General features: G+C 46.6%; 1 protein-coding gene across 1 annotated transcript in view; it reads right to left on the reverse strand.

Moving 5' to 3' along the window:
• The window catches only part of MAGI1 (membrane associated guanylate kinase, WW and PDZ domain containing 1), an 809,094-nt gene that overhangs the window by 169,616 nt on the left and 613,073 nt on the right, over nt 1-26,405 (reverse strand). The window contains exons 4-5 of the mRNA XM_063940923.1: nt 13,345-13,551; nt 9,077-9,281 (exon numbers count right to left, since the gene is read on the reverse strand). Of these exons, the coding sequence (XP_063796993.1) occupies nt 9,077-9,281; nt 13,345-13,551 (412 nt within the window). The remainder of the gene's footprint in view (nt 1-9,076; nt 9,282-13,344; nt 13,552-26,405) is intronic.

Here is a 26,405-nt window from a genome sequence, read left to right on the forward strand (position 1 = left end):
GATGTGCCCAGTCTCCTGCGGAGCCGCTATTCCCCATGGTCCTTACGGAGTCCCCAGCATCCACTTAGGACGTTAGAGAAAACACAAATAGAAATGGGATCTGGGGAGGATATCTGCACTTCCAGTAATCTGAACAGTCTCCCGGAATTTCAGGAGAGAGTAGGCCAGTATGCTATGATAACTTACATCTAGGTGGTACTGTTACCATTTCTCGTAAATTAAAATTTTCTGTTCATCATCACAGGAACTTTAAGAAATGTAAGAAAGGCCTAAAACATGTGCCTTAGTGATGTCACGATTTCTTACAGAATAAACAGCAGAATAATGTTACATTCCAGGACATGGCGGCTGCCCTGCTTGAACTGATGGTTCCTTTATAACAAGCAATAACACCTGAAACACCTCTTAAATACAGAAGTTAATTTTGTTTTATTGAGCATATATGAAATATACATGCATATATACATGTCATATCTCCAACAGTAAGCATAGGAAACTATTTGTTTTCCCCTTTTAAGTCATGAACGCATCAATTTGCACAACATAAAATATTAACCCTTCCTTAATGCATGGCCTAACTTTTCCAGCTTAATGGGGGAGATGGAAAGTTATACATGCAGTACATGCAGGCAGCAGATAGAGGGCCTTGGAGATCACAAATCCAAAATCACAAACACTGATCTAGATCCCACCCTCCCCCATTAAAAGCAGTTGTTAAGGGATTTGCTCAGGTTCTTGCTTCACCAAACACTATTTGAACAGCACAGATAACAGATTTGTCCTGTGCAAGGAATTAATGTCTCCTTCCCAGGCGGCAATAACAAATACCAGTTCCGGGGTGGGATGCCTCCGATGTTTGTAGATGCGCTGCATGATTCCTATGTGCAATTGTTGTATGAGAAATAAAATAAAACAGAGGGAGAATAGGAGCCCAACAAGGAATAGCTCATTGAAATATTAACAAGTGGATTTAGGAATCCGATGCATGTCCGTCAGGATAGAGCTGTGCCATACTGCGTAGGCTGTAGAGCAGAGAGCGACTCTAAGTCACCATGGCTAAGGATTAGGAGGAGGATCTGTGTTACATTGTGACAGATCTCTGCAATTACATCAAATTCTCCATTCCGTGCCACAGTGTGACGTTCTCTGCAATAAACTCTGCTCCATCTTCATTTACTCGGGGAATAAAGCTTCAGTATGAAATGACAACGAGTGCTATAAAGGATTTATAATCATGTCCACTTTCTCCAGCGTCATTACTGGGTGGCCGCTGCTGTTTGATGAGCACTTATCCTCTAAATACAGCTGTATATTAATGAGATACATACATAAATATACATATACGGTGTATATTGGTAGTAGCGGGTGTCCTATAGAAAATCTACAATGTCTAGGTCGACATGCATTAAGTCGACACTTACAAAAGGTTGACATGGACAAATGTAGACAGGTACAAGAGGTTGACACGGGAAATGATCAACACAAAAAAGGTCAACACAATTTTTTTTGTTTTTTTATATTATATTTGTTGTAATTTTCACTGCCAGAGCACAGGGAACCCCGATTAGTGTACCGCGTCCCACTGCGCTGCGGACAAGGTGCCTCGCTATGCTAGCGCTGCGCTCGCCACAGGTTAGTATTCCCAATCGTAGTCCACGTGGATGGTAAAATATCAAAAAGGTGTAAAAAAAAAAAAAGTTGTGTCGACCATTGCCATGTCAACCAGTTAACAGGACAGCCCACATCAAGAACTACAATAACTTTATCGCAGGAAGTACAAGACAGGTTGTCATTAATGTGCTGGCTCTATTAGCATGTAGCCATTGGCGGATTTATAATGGGTCACAAAAGGTCCACCAATATAAGTACTGCATGGCAGGGAGAAGGTGGCCATACAGAGCCGGCACATGGGCCTCCTCTTCTCTTCCACACAGCCCCTGCGCGTAGCTTTGTATTTTTCTTATTGTAAATATGACACTTGGGTTTGAGGAGACATGCTTTGCAGAGGCACCGTCCCTCCTGAGACTTGGAGACTCCACAGCCACCTATTATTTATTTGGACGTGTTGGGGTCCCCAGTAGCTGTGACATTATCACGTCACACTCAACTCTGCTCATCTTCTATAAAGCAGGCAAAGTTGGAGCCCCTCCCTACGAGGTTACCATTAGTAAAGCAGAAGCGCAGCATTAGACCGTTACAGCCACCTGGGACTGACATGGGCGAGTACATCTCACAGGGGTTTCTTTATGTTTTGTATTTTAATATTTATTTTAAATGAACTAAAATTTTTAGTTTTGTGTTTTCATTATCCTTTATTAATTATACCATGTTAGGCTTTTACTAAGGAAAACATATGACATAACGGCTGTCGGGATGCCGGTTGTCAGTATCCTAACGGCGGCATACCGGCAAGCAGGCCCAGTGAGTCCTCTCGCGGGCACGCTACACTCGCCCCGCATTAGGCTCTATTCCCACACGGGTGGTGGCGTGGACCCACCAAAACGAGTGGGAATTAGCGGCGGTTGTCAGTATGGTGGCCGCTGGTAAAATGCCGGCTGTCGGGACCCCGGTGTCGGGATCCGACAGGTAGCATATTAACCACATACCTTAACTAAAGCACGTGCTATTAACATCGGAATTTAAAAAACTGCATGACAAATACACTTTAATGATAGGACATTTGTGTGTTTATAAGAAGGGTAAGTGAAGGAATTGACAAAATTGATTCTTACACGTCCAGAATTTAGATCAAAATAATAAGATTTTACTCACCGGTAAATCTATTTCTCGTAGTCCGTAGTGGATGCTGGGAACTCCGTAAGGATCATGGGGAATAGCGGCTCCGCAGGAGACTGGGCACAACTAAAAGAAAGCTTTTAGACTACCTGGTGTGCACTGGCTCCTCCCACTATGACCCTCCTCCAAGCCTCAGTTAGGATACTGTGCCCGGAAGAGCTGAGACAATAAGGAAGGATTTTGAATCCCGGGTAAGACTCATACCAGCCACACCAATCACACCGTATAACTTGTGATACTATACCCAGTTAACAGTATGAAATATAACTGAGCCTCTCAACAGATGGCTCAACAATAACCCTTAGTTAGGCAATAACTACATACAAGTATTGCAGACAATCCGCACTTGGGATGGGCGCCCAGCATCCACTACGGACTACGAGAAATAGATTTACCGGTGAGTAAAATCTTATTTTCTCTGACGTCCTAGTGGATGCTGGGAACTCCGTAAGGACCATGGGGATTATACCAAAGCTCCCAAACGGGCGGGAGAGTGCGGATGACTCTGCAGCACCGAATGAGAGAACTCAAGGTCCTCCTCAGCCAGGGTATCAAATTTGTAGAATTTTGCAAACGTGTTTGCCCCTGACCAAGTTGCAGCTCGGCAAAGTTGTAAAGCCGAGACCCCTCGGGCAGCCGCCCAAGATGAGCCCACTTTCCTCGTGGAATGGGCTTTTACTGATATAGGATGCGGCAATCCAGCCGCAGAATGCTCCAGCTGAATTGTGCTACAAATTCAGCGAGCAATAGTCTGCTTAGAAGCAGGAGCACCTATTTCGTTGGGTGCCTACAGGATAAAAAGCGAGTCAGTTTTCCTGACTCCAGCCGTCCTGGAAATATAAATTTTTAAGGCCCTGACTACGTCCAGTAACTTGGAATCCTCCAAGTCCCTAGTAGCCGCAGGCACTACAATAGGTTGGTTCAAGTGAAAAGCTGATACCACCTTAGGGAGAAACTGGGGACGAGTCCTCAATTCTGCCCTATCCATATGGAAAATCAGATAAGGGCTTTTACATGACAAAGCCGCCAATTCTGACACACGCCTGGCCGAAGCCAAGGCCAATAACATGACCACTTTCCACGTGAGATATTTTAAATCCACAGTTTTAAGTGGCTCAAACCAATGTGATTTTAGGAAACTCAACACCACGTTGAGATCCCAAGGTGCCACAGGAGGCACAAAAGGGGGCTGAATATGTAGCACTCCCTTTACAAATGTCTGAACTCCAGGCAGTGAAGCCAGTTCTTTCTGGAAGAAAATCGACAGAGCCGAAATCTGGACCTTAATGGAACCCAAGTTTAGGCCCATAGTCACTCCTGACTGTAGGAAGTGCAGAAAACGACCCAGCTAAAATTCCTCTGTTGGGGCCTTCCTGGCCTCACACCACGCAACATATTTTTGCCAAATACGGTTAATAATGGTTTGCGGTTACTTCTTTCCTGGCTTTTATCAGCGTAGGAATGACTTCCTCCGGAATGCCCTTTTCCTTTAGGATCCGGAATTCAACCGCCATGCCGTCAAACGCAGCCGCGGTAAGTCTTGGAACAGACAGGGTCCCTGCTGTAGCAGATCCTGTCTGAGCGGTAGAGGCCATGGGTCCTCAGATATCATTTCTTGAAGTTCTGGGTACCAAGCTCTTCTTGGCCCATCCTGAACCACGAGTATCGTTCTTACTCCTCGTTTTCTTATTATTCTCAGTACCTTTGGTATGAGAGGCAGAGGAGGGAATACATAAACCGACTGGTACACCCACGGTGTCACTAGAGCGTCCACAGCTATTGCCTGAGGGTCCCTTGACCTGGCGCAATATCTAGTTTTTTGTTTAGGCGGGACGCCATCATGTCCACCTGTGGCCTTTCCCAACGGTTTACCAACAGTTGGAAGACTACTGGATGAAGTCCCCACTCTCCCGGGTGTAGGTCGTGTCTGCTGAGGAAGTCTGCTTCCCAGTTGTCCCCTCCCGGAATGAACACTGCTGACAGTGCTAAGACGTGATTCTCCGCCCATCGGAGAATCCTTGTGGCTTCTGCCATCGCCATCCTGCTTCTTGTGCCGCCCTGTCGGTTTACATGGGCGACCGCCGTGATGTTGTCTGATCGGATCAGTACCGGCTGGTTTTGAAGCAGAGGCCTTGCCAGACTTAGGGCATTGTAAATGGCCCTCAGTTCCAGAACATTTATGTGTAGGGACGACTCCTGACTTGACCAAAGTCCTTGGAAATTTCTTCCCTGTGTGACTGCCCCCCAGCCTCGAAGGCTGGCATCCGTGGTTACCAGGACCCTGTCCTGTATGCCGAATCTGCGGCCCTCTTGAAGATGAGCACTCTGCAGCCACCACAGTAGAGATACCCTGGTCCTTGGAGACAGGGTTATCAGCCGATGCATCTGAAGATGCGATCCCGACCACTTGTCCAAGAGGTCCCACTGAAAGGTTCTTGCATGGAACCTGCCGAATGGAATTCTGCTTCGTAAGAAGCTATCATTTCTCCCAGGACTCGTGTGCAGTGATGCACCGATACCTGTTTTGGTTTCAGGAGGTCTCTGACTAGAGATGACAGCTCCTTGGCTTTCTCCTGCGGGAGAAATACTTTTTTCTGTTCTGTGTCCAGAACCATCCCCAGGAACAGTAGGCGTGTGGTAGGAACCAGCTGTGACTTTGGAATGTATAGAATCCATCCGTGCTGTTGTAGCACTTCCCGAGATAGTGCTACTCCGACCAACAACTGCTCCTTGGACCTCGCCTTTATAAGGAGATCGTCCAAGTACGGGATAATTAAAACTCTCTTTTTTTCGAAGGAGTATCATCATTTCTGCCATTACCTTGGTAAAGACCCTCGGTGCCGTGGACAGTCCAAACGGCAGTGTTTGGAATTGGTAATGGCAATCCTGTACCACAAATCTGAGGTACTCCTGGTGAGGATGGTAAATGGGGACATGTAGGTAAGCATCCTTGATGTCCAGGGATACCATGTAATCCCCCTCCTCCAGGCTTGCAATAACCGCCCTGAGCGATTCCATCTTGAACTTGAATTTTTTTATGTATGTGTTCAAGGATTTCAAATTTAACATGGGTCTCACCGAACCATCCGGTTTCGGTACCACAAACAGTGTGGAATAGTAACCCCGTCCTTGTTGAAGTAGGGGCACCTTGACTATCACCTGCTGGGAATACAGCTTGTGAATTGCCTCTAGCACAGCCTCCCTGCCGGAGGGAGTTGTCGGCAAGGCAGATTTGAGGAAACGGCGGGGGGGAGACGCCTCAAATTCCAGCTTGTACCCCTGAGATACTACTTGAAGGATCCAGGGATCCACCTGTGAGCGAGCCCACTGATCGCTGAAATTTTTGAGGCGGCCCCCCACCGTAACTGGCTACGCCTGTGGAGCCCCCGTGTCATGCGGTGGACTCAGAGGAAGCGGGGGAAGAATTTTGATTCTGGGAACTGGCTGACTGGTGCAGCTTTTTCCCTCTTCCCTCGTCTCTGTGCAGAAAGGAAGCGCCTTTGACCCGCTTGCTTTTCTGAAGCCGAAAGGACTGTACCTGATAATACAGTGCTTTCTTAGGCTGTGAGGAAACCTGAGGTAAAAATTTTTCTTCCCAGCTGTTGCTGTGGATACGAGGTCCCAGAGACCATCCCCACACAATTCCTCACCCTTATAAGGCTCTATGTGCCTTTTAAAGTCAGCATCACCTGTCCAGTGTCGGGTCTCTAATACCCTCCTGACAGAATGGACATTGCATTAATTCTGGATGCCAGCCGGCAAAATATCCCTCTGTGCATCCCTCATATATAAGACAACGTCTTTAATATGCTCTTATGTTCGCAAAATAGTATCCCCGTTTAACAGGGTCACAGACCACGCTGCAGCAGCACTATCTGCAGGTCTCAGTCTAGTACCGGAGTGTGTAAATACAGACTTCAGGATAGCCTCCTGCTTTTTATCAGCAGGTACCTTCAAAGTGGCCGTTTCCCAAGACGGCAGTGCCACCTTTTTTGACAAACTTTTTGAGCGCCTTATCCACCCTAGGGGATATCTCCCAGCGTAACTTATCCTCTGGCGGGAAAGGGTACGCCATCAGTAACTTTTTAGAAATTACCAGTTTCTTATCGGGGGAACCCACGCTTTTTCACACTTCATTCACTCATTTGATGGGGGAACAAAACACTGCCTGCTTTTTCTCCCCACACATAAAACCCTTTTTTTTTAGTGGTACTTGGGTTAATGTCAGAAATGTGTAACACATTTTTTATTGCCGGGATCATGTAACGGATGTTCCTAGTGGATTGTGTATATGTCTCAACCTCGTCGACACTGGAGTCAGACTCCGTGTCGACATCTGTGTCTGCCATCTGAGGGAGCGGGCGTTTTTGAGCCCCTGATGGCCTTTGAGACGCCTGGGCAGGCGCGGCTGAGAAGCCGGCTGTCCCACAGCTGTTACATCATCCAGCCTTTTATGTAATGAGTTGACACTGTCGGTTTATACCTTCCACCTATCCATCCACTCTGGTGTCGGCCCCACAGGGGGCGACATCACATTTATCGGCATCTGCTCTGCCACCACATAAGCCTCCTCATCAAACGTGTCGACACAGCCGTACCGACACACCGCACACACACAGGGAATGCTCTGACTGAGGACAGGACCCCACACAGCCCTTTGGGGAGACAGAGAGAGTATGCCAGCACACACCAGAGCGCTATATAATTTAGGGATTAACACTATATTGAGTGAATTTTTCCCAATAGCTGCTTGTATATACAATATTGCGCCTAAATTTAGTGCCCCCCCTCTCTTTTTAACCCTTTGAGCCTGCAAACTACAGGGGAGAGCCTGGGGAGCTTTCTTCCAGCTGCACTGTGAAGAGAAAATGGCACCAGTGTGCTGAGGGAGATAGCTCCGCCCCTTTTTCGCGGACTTTTCTCCCGCTTTTTTATGGATTCTGGCAGGGGTATTTATCACATATATAGCCTCTGGGGCTATATATTGTGATATATTTGCCAGCCAAGGTGTTTTTATTGCTGCTCAGGGCGCCCCCCCCCCAGCGCCCTGCACCCTCAGTGACCGGAGTGTGAAGTGTGTATGAGGAGCAATGGCGCACAGCTGCAGTGCTGTGCGCTACCTTGGTGAAGACTGATGTCTTCTGCCGCCAATTTTCCGGACCTCTTCTTGCTTCTGGCTCTGTAAGGGGGACGGCGGCGCGGCTCCGGGAACGAACACCAAGGCCAGTTCCATGCGGTCGATCCCTCTGGAGCTAATGGTGTCCAGTAGCCTAAGAAGCCCAAGCTAGCTGCAAGCAGGTAGGTTCGCTTCTTCTCCCCTTAGTCCCTCAATGCAGTGAGCCTGTTGCCAGCAGGTCTCACTGTAAAATAAAAAACCTAAAATAAACTTTCTTTCTAGGAGCTTAGGAGAGCCCCTAGTGTGCATCCAGCTCGGCCGGGCACAGAAATCTAACTGAGGTCTGGAGGAGGGTCATAGTGGGAGGAGCCAATGCACACCAGGTAGTCTAAAAGCTTTCTTTTAGTTGTGCCCAGTCTCCTGCGGAGCCGCTATTCCCCATGGTCCTTACGGAGTTCCCAGCATCCACTAGTATGTCAGAGAAATACTGATCCATTATAATAATGAAGATGGATGTATAAATATTTCATGCAAAGGTGATTTTAACACCACAGTATTCCTAAATCACAGGAGCCTCATGACTACTCTCTTGCTACTCCAATATACAACTTTCACACCTGTGGCTTCCTGCTGTGTCCTCACTAACATATCTCTCCTGATATACTCTGTGCTGCTTGGGACCCTGTTCCTTTAACTATATAATTCTCAGTCTGTGGCTTCTTGCTGTCTCTATTTCCCTCCTCACATCATGTCACTGCCCCAGTCATATGCATCCCAGTCCTCACTAATATCACTCATCTCCTGATATACTCTGTGCTGCTGTGGACCCTGTTCCATCTGTGGCTTCTTGCTGTCTCTATTCCCCTCCTCACATCATGTCACTGCCCAGTCACATGCAGCCCTGTCCTCACTGAGACATCACTAATCTCCTGATATGTTCCATGCTGTTGGGGACCCTGCTCCTTCCACTATATAATTCTCAGTCTGTGGCTTCCTGATGCCTCCATTCCCCTATCTACATCATGTCACATGCAGCCCTGTCTTCATTAGTACAACATAATGAGTGGAAAGGTCACTGACACACACCCTACAAAGGCTTATAACATAATGATACCTTCAACAAACACATAAATAATGATGCAGGATAAAACATATTTCACTTACTCTATGAAATAGACTTCTCCATTCTCTGTGTAGGCCATCTCCCAATTATCAGGCAGGGGTCCAAGTCTTCCCTCGTCAACAGGAGGTAGGTATTGAGGCAACTTCTGAGATGCTTCCGTGATGGGAAAACTAGGAAGGATCCGAAGCAGTGGTGGGGGGATTTCTTGTGTCGTGCTACTTGTGTTTTCGTCTTGTTCACTAGAGTCTGGAGCCACCAAAATAAATTATAAAGCAAATGGTCAGTGACCATATTCAGATGTCTATAATACAGCATTAAGCACCAATTCCCTCAGAACCCAGGCATTTCCGTCAACAGAACTCATGCGTCCATCTCTTAGTAAGTCAGGAGTATGAAATGTCTCAGACTGTTCATACTAAATAGATGTAATGTGAATAGTGTTACTATTGCCAGATCTCTCACAATCTAACACTGTAAAGTAGCTGGTGACATTGTGCGACTGGAGTAACAACACAGTCCCAGTGTATAATCTGAGGAAAGGCCCCTCAGCTATGAGGAGGTACCAGTATGGAAGCAGACATTCTAGCTTCTACTTCCGATTTTAGAACTGTATTCAGCTTCTAAACCGCAATCCCGCAGCAAGGGAATCAATGAAACCAGCAGACTTTAGATCACAAAACATACACTGCACAGAATGCTTGGTGCATTTGGTGACACTATGGTTATGTTACTGCTATGTGATGTCCACTACCTCCAAAATCCTATTCTGGTTACGGTGGATCCAGAAAGTCATAGATTAAGGGAGGGGAAATCACTTCCCATATTCAAAATTGTAATTAACACTTCTCCATCCAATAAAACACAGCAGAATGTTAAAATATATATTAACACTTATTTATATAGCGCCAGCATATTCCGTTGTGCTTTACAATTGGGAACAAAACAGTAATAAAGTGAGACTGGATAAAAACGGACAGGCAGAAAGGTAAGAGGGCCCTGCTCGCAAGTTGACGATCCATAAGGAAAAATTGCTCACATTGGTAGATACACTGAACAGAAGAGAACATACAGTACCATACTGGTCCACAAAAGAACTTTAATTTAAAACTGTGCTATCACCCCGGTCACTTAGTTTTACCTAGGTGATCGGGGCAGCAGATGATTCTGCAATAGATGTACAATCAACAAAACGATAAAAATCCCCAATGTTAAATTGTCGGTGAAAGTCAGAGCTTGATTGGGGAGGTTCACCTGTTAAACAGTAATGCAGGTATCCTTAGGGCGACCTCAGAAATAACAGAAACCACCAGCAGAGCAGGACGACAAACCTGGCGTAACGCCCCAGTCAAACGCCCAACCTTTGCAGTGTGAATAGGAGAACCAATTACAAGCCGCCATCCCCTCCTGCATCTTAACCTTAAAAGCCCTTTCCGCAGCCTTACCCTAACCAACCCCACCACTGCCAAACCCCCCCCCCCCCCTAACACTCCCCCTATGGCTAAAACCCTAAACCTCCCTCTGGTGTCTAATCCTACCCCCCCCCCCCCCCCCCTGCTCTAGTGCCAAATTCTAACCCCCCTCCATACTTACCGGTGGGATCCTGACTGCTGGGATCCCACTGTCAGTATTGTGACTGTTGGGATTCACTGGGGGATATTCAATTGTTTGAAAAATCAGTTGGGTGTCTGTTTTTTCCTATCTAATAGGAAAAAACAGACACCCAACCGACTTTTCAAACATTTGAATTCCCCCCTTACTGTCTGGATCCCCTTGTTACACCCTAGCATTCCACAGTAAATTTCTCTTCACCATACTATAAAAACTCTCACAAGTCACCACCAGAAGCAACAAGGAATAGTGGGGAAGATGTATTAAGCCTGAAGAAAGCATAAAGAAGTGATAAAGCGGTGATAAGTGGCACCAGCCAATCAGCTCATAATTGTCAATTTACACATTGGAGCTGATTGGCTGGTGTGTCATCACCTTGCACTTATCACTGCTTTATCACTTCTTTATGCCTTATCCAGGCTTAATACATCTGCCCCAATGTTTAGTATGGATCAAATGTATAACCCTTTACAAGACAGTAAAGACTCTATTTCTGTTATATGACCAAATCCATGATGGCCATTGAAATAGTTGAATTTATAGGGAGCTCTCGTGACTTCAACCCTAGGAGAAACTGGTTTTCTTTGGTTGTGATCCTACTCACTGCCCAAAGACCAAGCACTGTTCCCTTCTCTAATGCTGTCCACCCCCACTGCACACAACAGGTCATCACCAAATATAACCATGATACCTGATAACAATCCAAATGAAATCCATGACACCATTGTCAGTACATGTTGAGAAATGTGGTTGGAAGAGGACTGTTAATGACCTGTGGCTTTGGCCTACTTCCAACCACACCAACATGCCAGAAGTGAGACAATCTCTGAATGTCCTTCCACCTGGTCACCTACTTTCGCCAAAGTCTGTCATTGGCCTCTCTCTCAGCCTGTGTGTTGTCGGCTGATAATGCGCAGATTCTTTGTGAGGCAACATAGAGTACATGGTTTCTATGAGCTGACTTTTGGCGTGATTCAGAGATGTAGCCCTAATGCAATCGCAGGTAGTGTGTGAAAATATGCGGAAATGTATTAAGACGTGCACTGGCACCCTCGCAAATCTCAGCGTCTGTGTACAAAGACGCAGCATCTGTCACAGATCATTTGATTGGCGTTCTGAGTTACCCTTATGGTCGTGCAGCATGGCTATAGGGAGCCCTTTCTGCTGTGCACGGGTTTGCTGTCGTAGCCTGAAATGCCCCAAAAATGGCCGGGATGCGCTTGAGCCGCCGCACTCCTCTTGCCGCCCACAAACAGTCCTTGACTGTCAATCACTAAATCCTTTCTTTGTACACCGTCAGAGGACCAGTGCGGGCAAATGCGCAGTGGAACTTCGATGCATGCGCAGATAATAACTCAACTGCTCAAAGAACGGCAAAGAGTACAACTCTGAATCAGGCGCTTTTCTCTACACATTACCACAGGATCCATGTAGAAGGTATGTATCGTAAAAACGGAATGAAAAAAAATAATTACTTATATAAGGGGTCTATTTAGTAATCCTTTGACGGAGATAAAGCGCACGTAAATAAAGGGCTCTATTCATGAAGCAGTGATAAGTGTGGAGAAGTGAGCCAGTGGAGAAGTTGCTTATGAGAACCAATCAGCATTGAAGTAACATTTATAATTTGCATACTATACAATTGTACACAGATGATCGGTTGCCCATGACAACTTCTCCACAGGCTCACTTCTCCACTCTTTTCACTGCTTCATGAATAGACCCCAAAGTACCAGCCAACCAGCTGTCATTTTTCATACACAGCCTGTAATATGGTAGTTAGGAGCTGATTGGCTGGTACTTTATCTCTGTCTATCTTTTTCCCAGGCTTAGTACATAGACCCTGAAATACAAAAAAAAATCAGCTCCTAGCTGCCACGTTACAGGCTGTGTTTAAAAAAAAATGACAGTTATGAGCTGATTGGTTGGTACGTTACCTGTCTCCACTTTATCACTCTCAAAGTGCATCTGCCCCATAGTATTTTACTAACCAGTCAATGGGGTATATTCGATCGTAGTCGAAAACTGCCGTCTGTCGAAAAGACGTCAGTTTTCGACTTTTTAAGGTCGAAACATGATTCGACCTATTCAATGCTTTTCGACAAGTCGAGGCATTCGACTTGTCGAAAAGCACGTGGATCGGCGGAATAGCTGCCGATCCACGTGTTGATGTCGAAAACGGGGCCAAATCCGGCAGGTTTTGGCCCTGTTTTCGACCATCTCAATCCGACATCAAAATGATGTCGGAATGAGATGGACCCAGAGGACGCGAGGGGGGGAGCTACAGGGAGACGGGGGGGGACAGCCGGCGGGCATACAGGGAGATCAGCGCTACAGTAGCGTTGCAGCTGGATGTCACTCACCCGCCCGACCTCAAGGCAGCTTCCACCCGGCTCCAGCACGCTGCTGAGCCGGGTGGAAGCTGCAGTGAGGTCGGGCGGCTGAGTGACATCCTGCTGCAGCGCTACTCCATAGCGCTGATCTCCTCTGGCTGCCGCCGGCTGTCCCCCAGCGGCTCCCCCCCCCCCCCCCCCCCCCCCCTCCTCCTCTGGGTCCCATCTAAATTCGACTTGAAAAAGTCGAATTTTAGATGGGATTGAATAGGGGTTGTCGGATCCATTCTAACAAATACATGTCGGAATGGATCCGACTCTAACTGAATATACCCCAATATATCTAAAGAAACGGGACAACGGATTACCTGTAAAACTACTGTTCATCTCAGGAGCCTCATCGTCGTAGTAAGTGTCGGTATGCACTATACCAGCATTTTGCATATCATTGTAAGACTTTGTCCGTTTAGGGGTTGACAGCCTGGTGCCGGGTAGAGGGTTGTGCAGTGCATCACCGGAAGTTACTTTCCCACTGACGGGCTGGCTTGGAGGCTTCGGCGTCCCATAATAGTTACCTAGGCAATGGAAGCAAATTTGCATGTTAAAAACGAATATATTTGGGACTCATTCATTTCCATTGGCAGATATTATACTATTAGATTTCTAGACATGAGTAAGGAAGGAGTGGGGGTGGTGGTGCTGCGTGTGGTGGTGGGGGGGGGGGCTGATAGTTTCTTTGTGTTTTCTAGGTTACTCGAGATGAATTTACTGGGAGAATTGAGAAGTGCATTGTTGAAGATCATTCATTCCAGAGACTTAAAACAAAAGGCAGCTGGGCTGAATAGCAAAACTTCATCTTGCTGCGAATTTCAATTAGCAGGCCTCGTCCAAGTGTGCTTTTGTACAATGTGATGTCAGGTTTGGAGTGTACCCGACAGAAAATATAAAATTCATTATCCCTTTCGCCCGAGCAGCGAAGGAAAGAATGACCCACATTATCCCGCTGGAATCACTTCTGTTAGAATTCAGGGTTTCTGGGGTTTTGTTTTATTTTCCTGTCCACAAACGTAGAATGAGGGACCCTGTAGACCCAGATTAGTCACTGAGAAAGTGGAGGCAGCTGCCGAGGTCTCTGCTGCTTCACAAAACTTTTCAATTCAAATGAACCACTTGAGGTTTTTGTGAGTGATTTTATTAAACCATCTTTGTAAAGGAAAAAGGTATGGGAGGTTGTGCTGGAATGAATTCTAACCGCGCAAATTACAGCATGTACATTCTAAGAGGCATCAGTGATTTTCTCACATTCTGAATTCATTTTATGACTTAAAGAAATAAAAGTTACATTTTCTCCTAAAGAGAACACATTTTCTGTAATATATAAATAAATAAATATATCTGGGTGTGCGTGTATATACCTATTATTATATAACTAATACCCCTTTCACACCGCAAACCCGGGTCCGACCCTTTCACACTACACTTTCAACTCGGGTTATTGCAGGGTTGGCTCTTTTTAACTCAACCCGGGTCAGCAATTAAAACATCATGGATGTCATTTTAAATGGACTTTTTTTTGGCTCAGAACGATGAGGTGTCAGAAGGGGACAAAATGAGAGGGAAGGGACAGCATTGCAGGAATCATGGCTGACAGAGCTGTGTTTTTATACACAATTGCATCTTTAACTGTTCCAATAACATCCCGTTTTTCATGGGACAGTCCCGTTTTTTTTGGACTGTCCCGCTGTTCCACCCATGGGCCGCAGTGTCCCGCGTTGGGGGGGGGGGGGGGGGGTTCAGTTGGGAGGCTCCTGTCACTGCTGCTCTGCTTAACAGAGCAGCGGTGAATAGACAATGTGCGCACGCTCACAGCGTCTATTCACAGGTGATAGAGGGGGCATGCCAGCAGCCCAGAGAGTGCTGGGCATGCCCCCTCAGTAACTGTACAAGGGGGCATGACCCGCGATCGCAGCTCTGCCACTAGACCACACCCCTTTCATATAGGTCATACCCCCTTTTCGGGCGCGCATGCGCGTGGTGCGCTCCAAGGTTCCTCTTTGTACTTTTAATAAGTTGGGAGGTATGCAGTACGCTGCCTAGCAATCTCTGCCTCACCCCTAATTCTTAATGCTCTCTGTTCTCTCCTGTGTAGCAGGGCTCAGGCTGCTGACATCATCAAGGCACACATAGAACAGCCAATCAGCACTTTCACATGAATGCAGGGTTGAATAACCCGGGTTGGACACTTTAGAGTGCACATTGACCCGGATCCAACCCGTGTATAACACTGCTTTTATACCGGGATGAAATGCAGGGTTACTCGACCTGGTATATTCAAAAGTAGTGCTTTTAGACTGCACCTCGACCTGGGTCGAGCTGGCTCAACCCGCCAATATTCCGGGATATATTTGCGGTGTTAAAGGGGTATAAGTGATCATCGCGCACTACAGGTGCTCTTCACACCTACGCCCCCTTAACCCTTGCAAGCCCTTGGGGGCATAGGCCCTTGCGATGGCGTGAACAGGGCACGGTGAATCACCTAGTAGGTGCTGTGGTTGGGGGAGTATATATGTGTGTACATTGTGGGAGGGAGTCTGTCTACGTTGCGGACAGAGGGGTGGGGGATGGGGGTGTTGTGCTTGGGGGATTTGGCGGATGCGGTGGACAGGGGGATGGGGGAGGGTGACCGGAGGTGCCATGGGAGGTGGAGGGCCACATGGAGTGGTTGGGTGGATGGTGGAAGGATATTGGGAGGTTACGTGTGCAGGGTATAATGTCACCAGTACACAGACAGGCGGTTAGTGAGCAGGATGTGGGTGATAGAGTGGAGTGGTAGGGAGTACTTAGTAGCCATAGGTGTGGAGTATAGGTGTGACGTACCAGTGTGATTCCCTTTGCTGTCATGTGTGACATATCTGTGACTTAATAATGAGCGTTTATTTTGTGCAGGTAAACCCCTCGCTGGTGTTGTGGATTCAGCTGCCGTGGGCGGGAGCTGCGGGTCAGTAGCAATGAGTCGCGGTCAGTGATGCATACTGTCCCCGGTCGGGTGTACATGGTATGTTCCACCTGACGGGCCTCATGCCTTCACTGTGTCTGTCTGCGGCAGGTGGTCTTATCGTGGCGCCCGGCCGGTGGTCTGGCTGTGTTCTGCCAGGCATCGCGCTTTCCCTGGAGCGGAGCAACGGGCGGACCTAGGCTGCAGATGGAGGGTGGTCCGGTGCAGCCGAAAAGGTGATTGTTGAGAAATATGTGTTAGAGGTGGTCCGCAGCACATGTCCCGTCCCGTTTGCACCCAGCATGGCACCTGCCTGTGTTGCAGCCGCAGGAGTTAGCCCTGGGGTGTCAACAGGCAGGCAAGTTATGTATCCGGGAGAGGTGCGGCGGGCGGTAACCTGCTGCCTGCAAGTACCCTCAGTATCCGTGGTGTTACCCTCCCTGCAGATGCTGTCAGTGTCCATAGCGTACCTGATCTAAATTAGGTCATCACGGATGTTTGCGTGATGACCCAAAGTAATCGTGTCTGCGGCACTGTGTGCGCTGTTTTTGTCAGGTGTGACATACAAGCTGCAGTGACAGGAGAGAAAAGTGTATATATATATATATATATATATATATATATATATATACACATACACATATATATTTATATATATATATATATATATAATGTATGAATTACTGATGGCCAGGATGTCGGGCGTCAGTATACCGACGGCGGCATCCCGACCACCAGGATGCCGCCAGCAGGACGAACGCTAGGAAGCCCCTTGCAGGCTTGCTGCGCTCGCCACAGGTTATATTGTTCCTCTATAGGTGTCGTGGACACCCATAGAGGGAGGATCACCTATCTCACCGGTCTTCCGGCATCTTGATCGGCGGGATCCCGTGCGCCGGTTCTTAACCAGTCCCCATATATGTGTGCGCCTATATATATATATATATATATATATATATATATACACACACATACACTGCTCAAAAAAATAAAGGGAACACTTAAACAACACAATGTAACTCCAAGTCAATCACACTTCTGTGAAATCAAACTGTCCATTTAGGAAGCAACACTGATTGACAATCAATTTCACATGCTGTTGTGCAAATGGAATAGACAACAGGTAGAAATTATAGGCAATTAGCAAGACACCCCCAATAAAGGAGTTGTTCTGCAGGCGGTGACCACAGACCACTTCTCAGCTCCTATGCTTTCTGGCTGATGTTTTGGTCACTTTTGAAAGCTGGCGGTGCTTTCACTCTAGTGGTAGCATGAGACGGAGTCTACAACCCACACAAGTGGCTCAGGTAGTGCAACTCATCCAGGATGGCACATCAATGCGAGCTGTGGCAAGAAGGTTTGCTGTGTCTGTCAGCGTAGTGTCCAGAGCATGGAGGCGCTACCAGGAGACAATCCAGTACATCAGGAGACGTGGAGGAGGCCGTAGAAGGGCAACAACCCAGTAGCAGGACTGCTACCTCCGCCTTTGTGCAAGGAGGAACAGGAGGAGCACTGCCAGAGCCCTGCAAAATGACCTCCAGCAAGCCACAAATGTGCATGTGTCTACTCAAACGATCAGAAACAGACTCCATGAGGGTGGTATGAGGGCCCGACGTCCACAGGTGGGGGTTGTGCTTACAGCCCAACACCGTGCAGGACGTTTGGCATTCGCCAGAGAACACCAAGATTGGCAAATTCGCCACTGGCGCCCTGTGCTCTTCACAGATGAAAGCAGGTTCTCACTGAGCACATGTGACAGACGTGACAGAGTCTGGAGACGCCAAGGAGAACGTTCTGCTGCCTGCAACATCCTCCAGCATGACCGGTTTGGCAGTGGGTCAGTAATGGTGTGGGGTGGCATTTCTTTGGGGGGCCGCACAGCCCTCCATGTGCTCGCCAGAGGTAGCCTGACTGCCATTAGGTACCGAGATGAGATCCTCAGACCCCTTGTGAGACCATATGCTGGTGCGGTTGGCCCTGGGTTCCTCCTAATGCAAGACAATGCTAGACCTCATGTGGCTGGAGTGTGTCAGCAGTTCCTGCAAGACGAAGGCATTGATGCTATGGACTGGCCCGCCCGTTCCCCAGACCTGAATCCAATTGAGCACATCTGGGACATCATGTCTCGCTCCATCCACCAACGCCACGTTGCACCACAGACTGTCCAGGAGTTGGCGGATGCTTTAGTCCAGGTCTGGGAGGAGATCCCTCAGGAGACCATCCGCCACCTCATCAGGAGCATGCCAAGGCGTTGTAGGGAGGTCATACAGGCACGTGGAGGCCACACACACTAATGAGCCTCATTTTGACTTGTTTTAAGGACATTACATCAAAGTTGGATCAGTCTGTAGTGTGTTTTTCCACTTTAATTTTGAGTGTGTCTCCAAATCCAGACCTCCATGGGTTAATAAATTTGATTCCCATTGATAATTTTTGTGTGATTTTGTTGTCAGCACATTCAACTATGTAAAGAACAAAGTATTTAATAAGAATATTTTATTCATTCAGATGTAGGATGTGTTATTTTAGTGTTCCCTTTATTTTTTTGAGCCGTGTATATATATATATATATATATATATATATATATATATATACACATACACACACACACACACACACACACACACCCATACATACACACAAGACTACATAGTGGTATATGTGTACTAATTCAATGAAACATTGCGATCTCAACATTTAAGGCTGTAGATTTAAAACAGCAATATTTTAAAAGGCAAAAGCAACTTAGTTTTTTGCCTTTTAAATTCTTGCTGCTTTAAATCTACAGCCTTAAATCTTATTAGAGAGATTACGCTGGTTTAGGGAACTAGCACCCTATACCCCAAATGGGGGTATTCAATTCCTATCGGAATTTCCGGACAGGCCGAAAAAAACGGCACATTCCGCCTATTTTGGGGGGAATTTCGATTCGCCCTGTTCAATATAAGTGCCATTTTTTGACTTGTTGAAAATTCTGACACATCGAAAAACAGGTGGATCGGCAAATTCGCCACCGATCCACCTGTTTTGGAGAATTTGCGGGCATTTCGACAGTTTTTTGTCCCATTTTCGCCCATGCCAATTCGACTTTAAAATAAGTTGGATTGTCTTGTCGAAAATGGGACAAAAGTAGGCGAAAACGCCCGCACATTGAATAAGGAACTGTCGGATCCTCTCCGTCGGAGAAAATCAGACAGTAATTGAATATGCACCATAGTGTGTCAAATCAATGGAGAACAAGGAAAGATGGAGAACAAACATAGAGGTTGAAAGAATTAGTGCAAACTTCAATGTGAGCGTTCTAAGACAAATGAAGGGGGATTCAATTTAGTGGCAATGTTTAGCTGTGCACATTACCTTCTATTACAATACACAGTCCTAGCTAATGTTCTGTGCACCTCTATGGGGTGCAAAGATGCTGTTCTAGAAGTGCTTATACCCGACCAATCTAGAGACTCTTTCTGGCCATAGCGCAGAATTTTATTCCCTTATAGAATTTATATGGCCTAAACACATTCAATCAAAATCAAATGATGAAAATGGTCAGTGTTTCAGGTTTATTAAAATGTCTAGCTCTGGAAAGGATCAGTATTTAACCCACGGGTATTCCGGCAGCGGGGCAAGCTCTAGCAAACCCCTTGCGGCTCGCCACGTTGCAGGCACGCTGGCTCTCCACAGGATTTATTCTCCCTCTATGGGTGTCTGTGGTGCCGGGATTCCAGCGTCGGTATTTTCCTGACTAGCGGTATGGTGTTCGCTTCCCCCCTGGAATATGTATTTATCACAAGAAACAAAAAAGGTTAAAACCTTAGGGGGAGATGTATTAAAGCTTGGAAAGAGATACAGCGGAGCGAGAGATAAAGTATCAACCAAACAGCTTCTGCAGTAACTGTGACTGTAACATGGCAGAAGCCGATTTGTTGGTACTTTATCTCTCCATGCTTTGATAAACCTCCCCCTTAATTTTCACTGGACCTTATTCTCCAGTAACATAGTCTGTGATATGTGATATATTAGGTCACTATTAGCTAAATGGACTAATAATGACCCTTATGCTGGATGTGCACACTCCGGTACGGCCTGGGGTATGACACTAATGTGCTGGAACCGTGACGGTTAATAATAATCTATTATAAGTGGATTGTATCATTATAGGACATGTTGGTAAATATGATGCACCAAGGCTTCTATGCCTATATGTGTGGGTTATTCTTTCACTGTACTAAGGATCTCCACTGGCGTCTCATGGAGTCACTGGGAAATGTGGCTGTGAGCCCTACGCTCTGTTGTCCTGCTCACGACACTAAGCGTAAGTGCTGAGTCTCTGTGATATAAACACTGATATACACAGTAAGCGCTGCAGACAGCACTGACAGATCGTATCAGGGTTCCGGTGACAGAAACTCAGCGGCTTACACTGCTTGCTATGTGCCACTAGCCTTAAATAAGCATTGCCTTCTCATATCCATGTATTCTGAATATCAACAGCAAACAAACTCCAAAGTAGATTTATTATCATAATGTCAAAATGTATGGCAATTACAAAAATAAGCTTTATTAAGGCATAATGTTTTTACTGCAGAATAGGTTTACATACCGCCTGGTGAATGCAGCATGGGTAATAGGCAGGTGTGTAACCAGCCGTGAATCTGTACACGAGGCTCAGTCACGCACATTAGTGAGCCATGTCTGACTGGGCCTGACCGCCAAACCGCCGGATTAGTACTGCCCACATACACTCTAATATCACCAAGTGTGTGCCCACAAAGCAGCCAAGATGCCTGATGATAATCATCTTTAAATTCACAGGCTCGTTATCAGACATTTATGGTACACATTACTGCTATTTTCCTATGGATCGGATTCAATTAGCCGCGTTAACTACCGCAGGCTTACAGCAGTGCCCGGGGGCTATTCAATTGCAGTCCGTGATAAGCCTACGGGCTGATCTTCACGCGGATTTATCACACACATCTGCAGTAAGTAGTGCTTTCTGTAGTGATATTTTGATGGTACTGAGAGGCCCTAGAGATGCTACATACATTACAACAAAATATGCCAATATGAGTTTATTGCGAGGGATAAAATAAATTGTTGACAGAGGGAAGTCTTATCCAGTCAAATGAGAAACCCCCGACCTTAGTAATTCTTCTCTTGTAATCAACAGACAATGACACCGGTATACGGTCCTTAGGTGGACAGACACTATTGGTCGACACACATTAGGTCGACACCGCAAAGGTCGACATTTGAAAATATTGACGTGAGTTTTTCACTTTTTTTTTTTGACCCTGTATCATACTTTACGATCTACGTAGACTACGATTGGTAATAGTAACCTGTGCCGAGTACAGCGGAGCGCCTTGCCCGAAGCCACGAGTGGGGACACGGTGCACTAATTAGGGTTCCTGGTCACTTTACAAAGAAAAGAACACCAAAAAACAAAACCTAAAAAAACCTCACGTCGACCTTTTTCTATGTCGACCTTTTCCATGTGTTGACCTAGTGCCTGTCGACCGATAGTGGTTGACCTAATGAGTGTCGACCTAAATAGGGGCGATCCAACAAACCCATTCCAATGGCACAATACACTACAGAAAAAGAAAATCCAGAGGTGGGAGGGTGTAATGCCCAGATCTCCCCCATATGGTCTTCAATAAACTCAGGGGTACAGTCCTTTGGCACAGTAGGCAGCATTATTTTCAAAACTGTATATATTGCTACAAAGTTTATGCATTTCAAACTAGCAATTGTAAACTTATGTAAAGAATCCTGCTTTTTGCTGGATTTAGGCAAAATCAAGAAACTGCAAAGTACATATCTCCTTGTGGTGTTCAGAAAGAAAGCACCTGTGTCTGTGTGTTATTTTCCTGTTTTGTTGACTGGTTGATTGTCTTTAGCTCCTTGACTTCTGACACTTTTTTCATACCTGTTCGATGCCTGTTTTTTGTTTTTTTTCATATTCCAACAACAATATCCGTAATTTGTTTTTACACTACCCACACAAATGATACTTTTAAAAACAAAACTTTTCAGAAAATATGATTAGTTTATTACACCTTCTGTCTAGGAAAAGATGATGTACTCAAAATCACGAAAACCATGGGTTATTTTAAAGGAAAATGATAAGAAAGATAACTAAGAGCAAGTGTGCGTATCTTTGGGCCTGAATCAGAGCTGGACGAAGTTGCATTCACAACTGAGTTTTTGCACGCAGCGGATCTACGAAAGTAGTCAAATGGCGCTGCCTTGGGGATTTGTACAAAGACGTCTACTGATGGTGTCTCTGATCTGCCGCATACATCCAAACACCACACCATCGATCTTCTGAGCACCCTATAAAATGTCTGTTGCAACTAAGTCACTGAGGCCTTTATAACTGCATATGATTTCACAGTCGCAGGCTCAGACACACCCCTGAAACAGCCGTGGGACCTGCTTTTTTGAAGCCACCCCCTGTCACTACCTGTCCTCACTGCGTTCACCATCGCTAACAATCGGCAGCACATGCACAGTGTGACACAGGAGCAGTACCAAAAAATATCTCATCTGCTGAAACATCGGCACTGCATCCGTCTGTGATATAGGGGTTAATTCTGAGTTGATCGCAGCAGGAACTTTGTTAGCAGTTGGGCAAAACCATGTGCACTGCAGGGGGGGAAGGGGGGGGGGCTCAGATATAACATGTGCAGAGAGAGATAGATTTGGGTGTGGTGAGTTCAATCTGCAATCTAAATTGCAGTGTAAAAGTAAAGCAGCCAGTATTTACCCTGCACAGAAACAAAATAACCCACCCAAATCTAACTCTCTCTGCACATGTTATATCTGCCCCCCCTGCAGTGCACATGGTTTTGCCCAACTGCTAAAAAATTTCCTGCTGCGATCAACTTGGAATTACCCCCATAGAGCGTTGTTGCATGCTTATATCAAGCGTAGACAAAAACCTTAAACATACAGTACAATTAACAGGATTTCTCATAATGGTGGGACAATGAGATCTCACAGCACACAATGATTAACACATCCCCTTTTCCCTCGGTTATTCTTAGCACTGGACTGGCCCGGCCCGCTTACAGGAAAAATAAGATTTTACTTACCGATAAATCTATTTCTCGTAGTCCGTAGTGGATGCTGGGACTCCGTAAGGACCATGGGGAATAGCGGCTCCGCAGGAGACAGGGCACAAAATAAAAGCTTAAGGATCAGGTGGTGTGCACTGGCTCCTCCCCCTATGACCCTCCTCCAAGCCTCAGTTAGGATACTGTGCCCGGACGAGCGTACATAATAAGGAAGGATATTGAATCCCGGGTAAGACTCATACCAGCCACACCAATCACACCGTACAACTTGTGATCTGAACCCAGTTAACAGTATGATAAACGCAAAGGAGCCTCTGAAAAGATGGCTCACAACAATAATAACCCGAATCTTTGTAACAATAACTATATACAAGTATTGCAGACAATCCGCACTAGGGATGGGCGCCCAGCATCCACTACGGACTACGAGAAATAGATTTATCGGTAAGTAAAATCTTATTTTCTCTGACGTCCTAGTGGATGCTGGGACTCCGTAAGGACCATGGGGATTATACCAAAGCTCCCAAACGGGCGGGAGAGTGCGGATGACTCTGCAGCACCGAATGAGAGAACTCCAGGTCCTCCTCAGCCAGGGTATCAAATTTGTAGAATTTAGCAAACGTGTTTGCCCCTGACCAAGTAGCTGCTCGGCAAAGTTGTAAAGCCGAGACCCCTCGGGCAGCCGCCCAAGATGAGCCCACTTTCCTTGTGGAATGGGCTTTTACTGATTTTGGCTGTGGCAATCCTGCCACAGAATGTGCAAGCTGAATTGTACTACAAATCCAACGAGCAATCGTCTGCTTAGAAGCAGGAGCACCCAGCTTGTTGGGTGCATACAGGATAAACAGCGAGTCAGATTTTCTGACTCCAGCCGTCCTGGAAACATATATTTTCAAGGCCCTGACAAAGTCAAGCAACTTAGAGTCCTCTAAGTCCCTGGTAGCCGCAGGTACCACAATAGGTTGGTTCATGTGAAATGCAGAAACCACCTTAGGTAGAAATTGAGGACGAGTCCTCAATTCCGCCCTGTCAGAATGAAAAATTAAGTAAGGGCTTTTATATGATAAAGCCGCCAATTCTGACACACGCCTGGCTGAAGCCAAGGCTAACAGCATCGACACCTTCCATGTGAGATATTTTAAGTCCACAGTGGAAAGTGGTTCAAACCAATGTGACTTTAGAAAACTCAACACCACATTGAGATCCCAAGGTGCCACTGGAGGCACAAAAGGAGGCTGTATGTGCAGCACCCCTTTTACAAATGTCTGAACTTCAGGTACTGAAGCCAGTTCTTTCTGGAAGAAAATCGACAGGGCCGAAATTTGAACCTTAATGGACCCTAATTTTAGGCCCATAGACAGTCCTGTTTGCAGGAAATGAAGGAAACGACCCAGTTGAAATTCCTCTGTAGGGGCCTTCTTGGCCTCACACCACGCAACATATTTACGCCAAATGCGGTGATAATGTTTTGCGGTTACGTCCTTCCTGGCTTTGACCAGAGTAGGGATGACTTCTTCTGGAATGCCTTTTTCCCTCAGGATCCGGCGTTCAACCGCCATGCCGTCAAACGCAGCCGCGGTAAGTCCTGGAACAGACAAGGCCCCTGCAGTAGCAGGTCCTTTCTTAGAGGTAGAGGCCACGGTTCGTCCGTGAGCATCTCTTGAAGTTCCGGGTACCAAGTCCGTCTTGGCCAATCCGGAACCACGAGTATAGTTCTTACTCCTCTCCTTCTTATGATTCTCAGTACTTTTGGTATGAGAGGCAGAGGAGGGAACACATACACTGACTGGTACACCCACGGCGTTACCAGAGCGTCCACTGCTATTGCCTGAGGGTCCCTTGACCTGGCGCAATATCTGTCCAGTTTTTTGTTTACACGTGACGCCATCATGTCCACCTTTGGTTTTTCCCAACGGTTTACCAGCATCTGGAAAACTTCTGGATGAAGTCCCCACTCTCCCGGGTGGAGGTCGTGTCTGCTGAGGAAGTCTGCTTCCCAGTTGTCCACTCCCGGAATGAATACTGCTGACAGTGCTATCACATGATTTTCCGCCCAGCGAAGAATCCTTGCAGCTTCTGCCATTGCCCTCCTGCTTCTTGTGCCGCCCTGTCTGTTTACGTGGGCGACTGACGTGATGTTGTCCGATTGGATCAACACCGCCTGACCCTGAAGTAGAGGTTTTGCTTGACTTAGGGCATTGTGAATGGCCCTTAGTTCCAGAATGTTTATATGAAGAGACGTTTCCAAGCTTGATCACAGGCCCTGGAAATTCCTTCCCTGTGTGACTGCTCCCCAGCCTCTCAGGCTGGCATCCGTGGTTACCAGGATCCAATCCTGAATGCCAAATCTGCGGCCCTCTAGTAGATGAGCACTCTGCAGCCACCACAGGAGAGTCACCCTTGTCCTTGGCGACAGGGTTATCCGCTGATGCATCTGCAGATGCGATCCGGACCATTTGTCCAGTAGATCCCACTGAAATGTTCTTGCATGGAATCTTCCGAATGGAATCGCTTCGTAAGAAGCCACCATTTTCCCCAGGACCCTCGTGCACTGATGCACTGAGACCTGTCCTGGTTTTAGGAGGTTCCTGACTAGCTCGGATAACTCCCTGGCCTTCTCCTCCGGGAGAAACACCTTCTTCTGGACTGTGTCCAGAATCATTCCTAGGAACAGTAGACGTGTCGTTGGAATCAGCTGCGATTTTGGAATATTTAGAATCCACCCGTGCTGACGTAACACTACCTGAGATAGTGCTACTCCGACTTCTAACTGTTCCCTGGATCTTGCCCTTATCAGGAGATCGTCCAAGTAAGGGATAATTAAAATGCCTTTTCTTCGTAGAAGAATCATCATTTCGGCCATTACCTTGGTAAAGACCCGAGGTGCCGTGGACAATCCAAACGGCAGCGTCTGAAACTGATAATGACAGTTTTGTACTACAAACCTGAGGTACCCTTGGTGAGAAGGGTATATTGGGACGTGGAGATAAGCATCTTTGATGTCCAGAGACACCATATAGTCCCCTTCTTCCAGGTTTGCTATCACTGCTCTGAGTGACTCCATCTTGAATTTGAACCTTTTTATGTAAGTGTTCAAGGATTTCAGATTTAAAATTGGTCTCACCGAGCCGTCCGGCTTCGGTACCACAAACAGCGTGGAATAATACCCCTTTCCTTGTTGCAGGAGGGGTACCTTGATTATCACCTGCTGGGAATACAGCTTGTGAATGGCTTCCAAAACTGCCTCCCTGTCGGAGGGAGACTTTGGTAAAGCAGACTTCAGGAAACGACGAGGGGGAAACGCCTCGAATTCCAGTTTGTACCCCTGCGATACTACCTGTAGAATCCAGGGAT

The sequence above is a fragment of the Pseudophryne corroboree genome, chromosome 9 (assembly GCF_028390025.1).
Source record: "Pseudophryne corroboree isolate aPseCor3 chromosome 9, aPseCor3.hap2, whole genome shotgun sequence".
Classification (NCBI taxonomy): Eukaryota; Metazoa; Chordata; class Amphibia; order Anura; family Myobatrachidae; genus Pseudophryne; species Pseudophryne corroboree.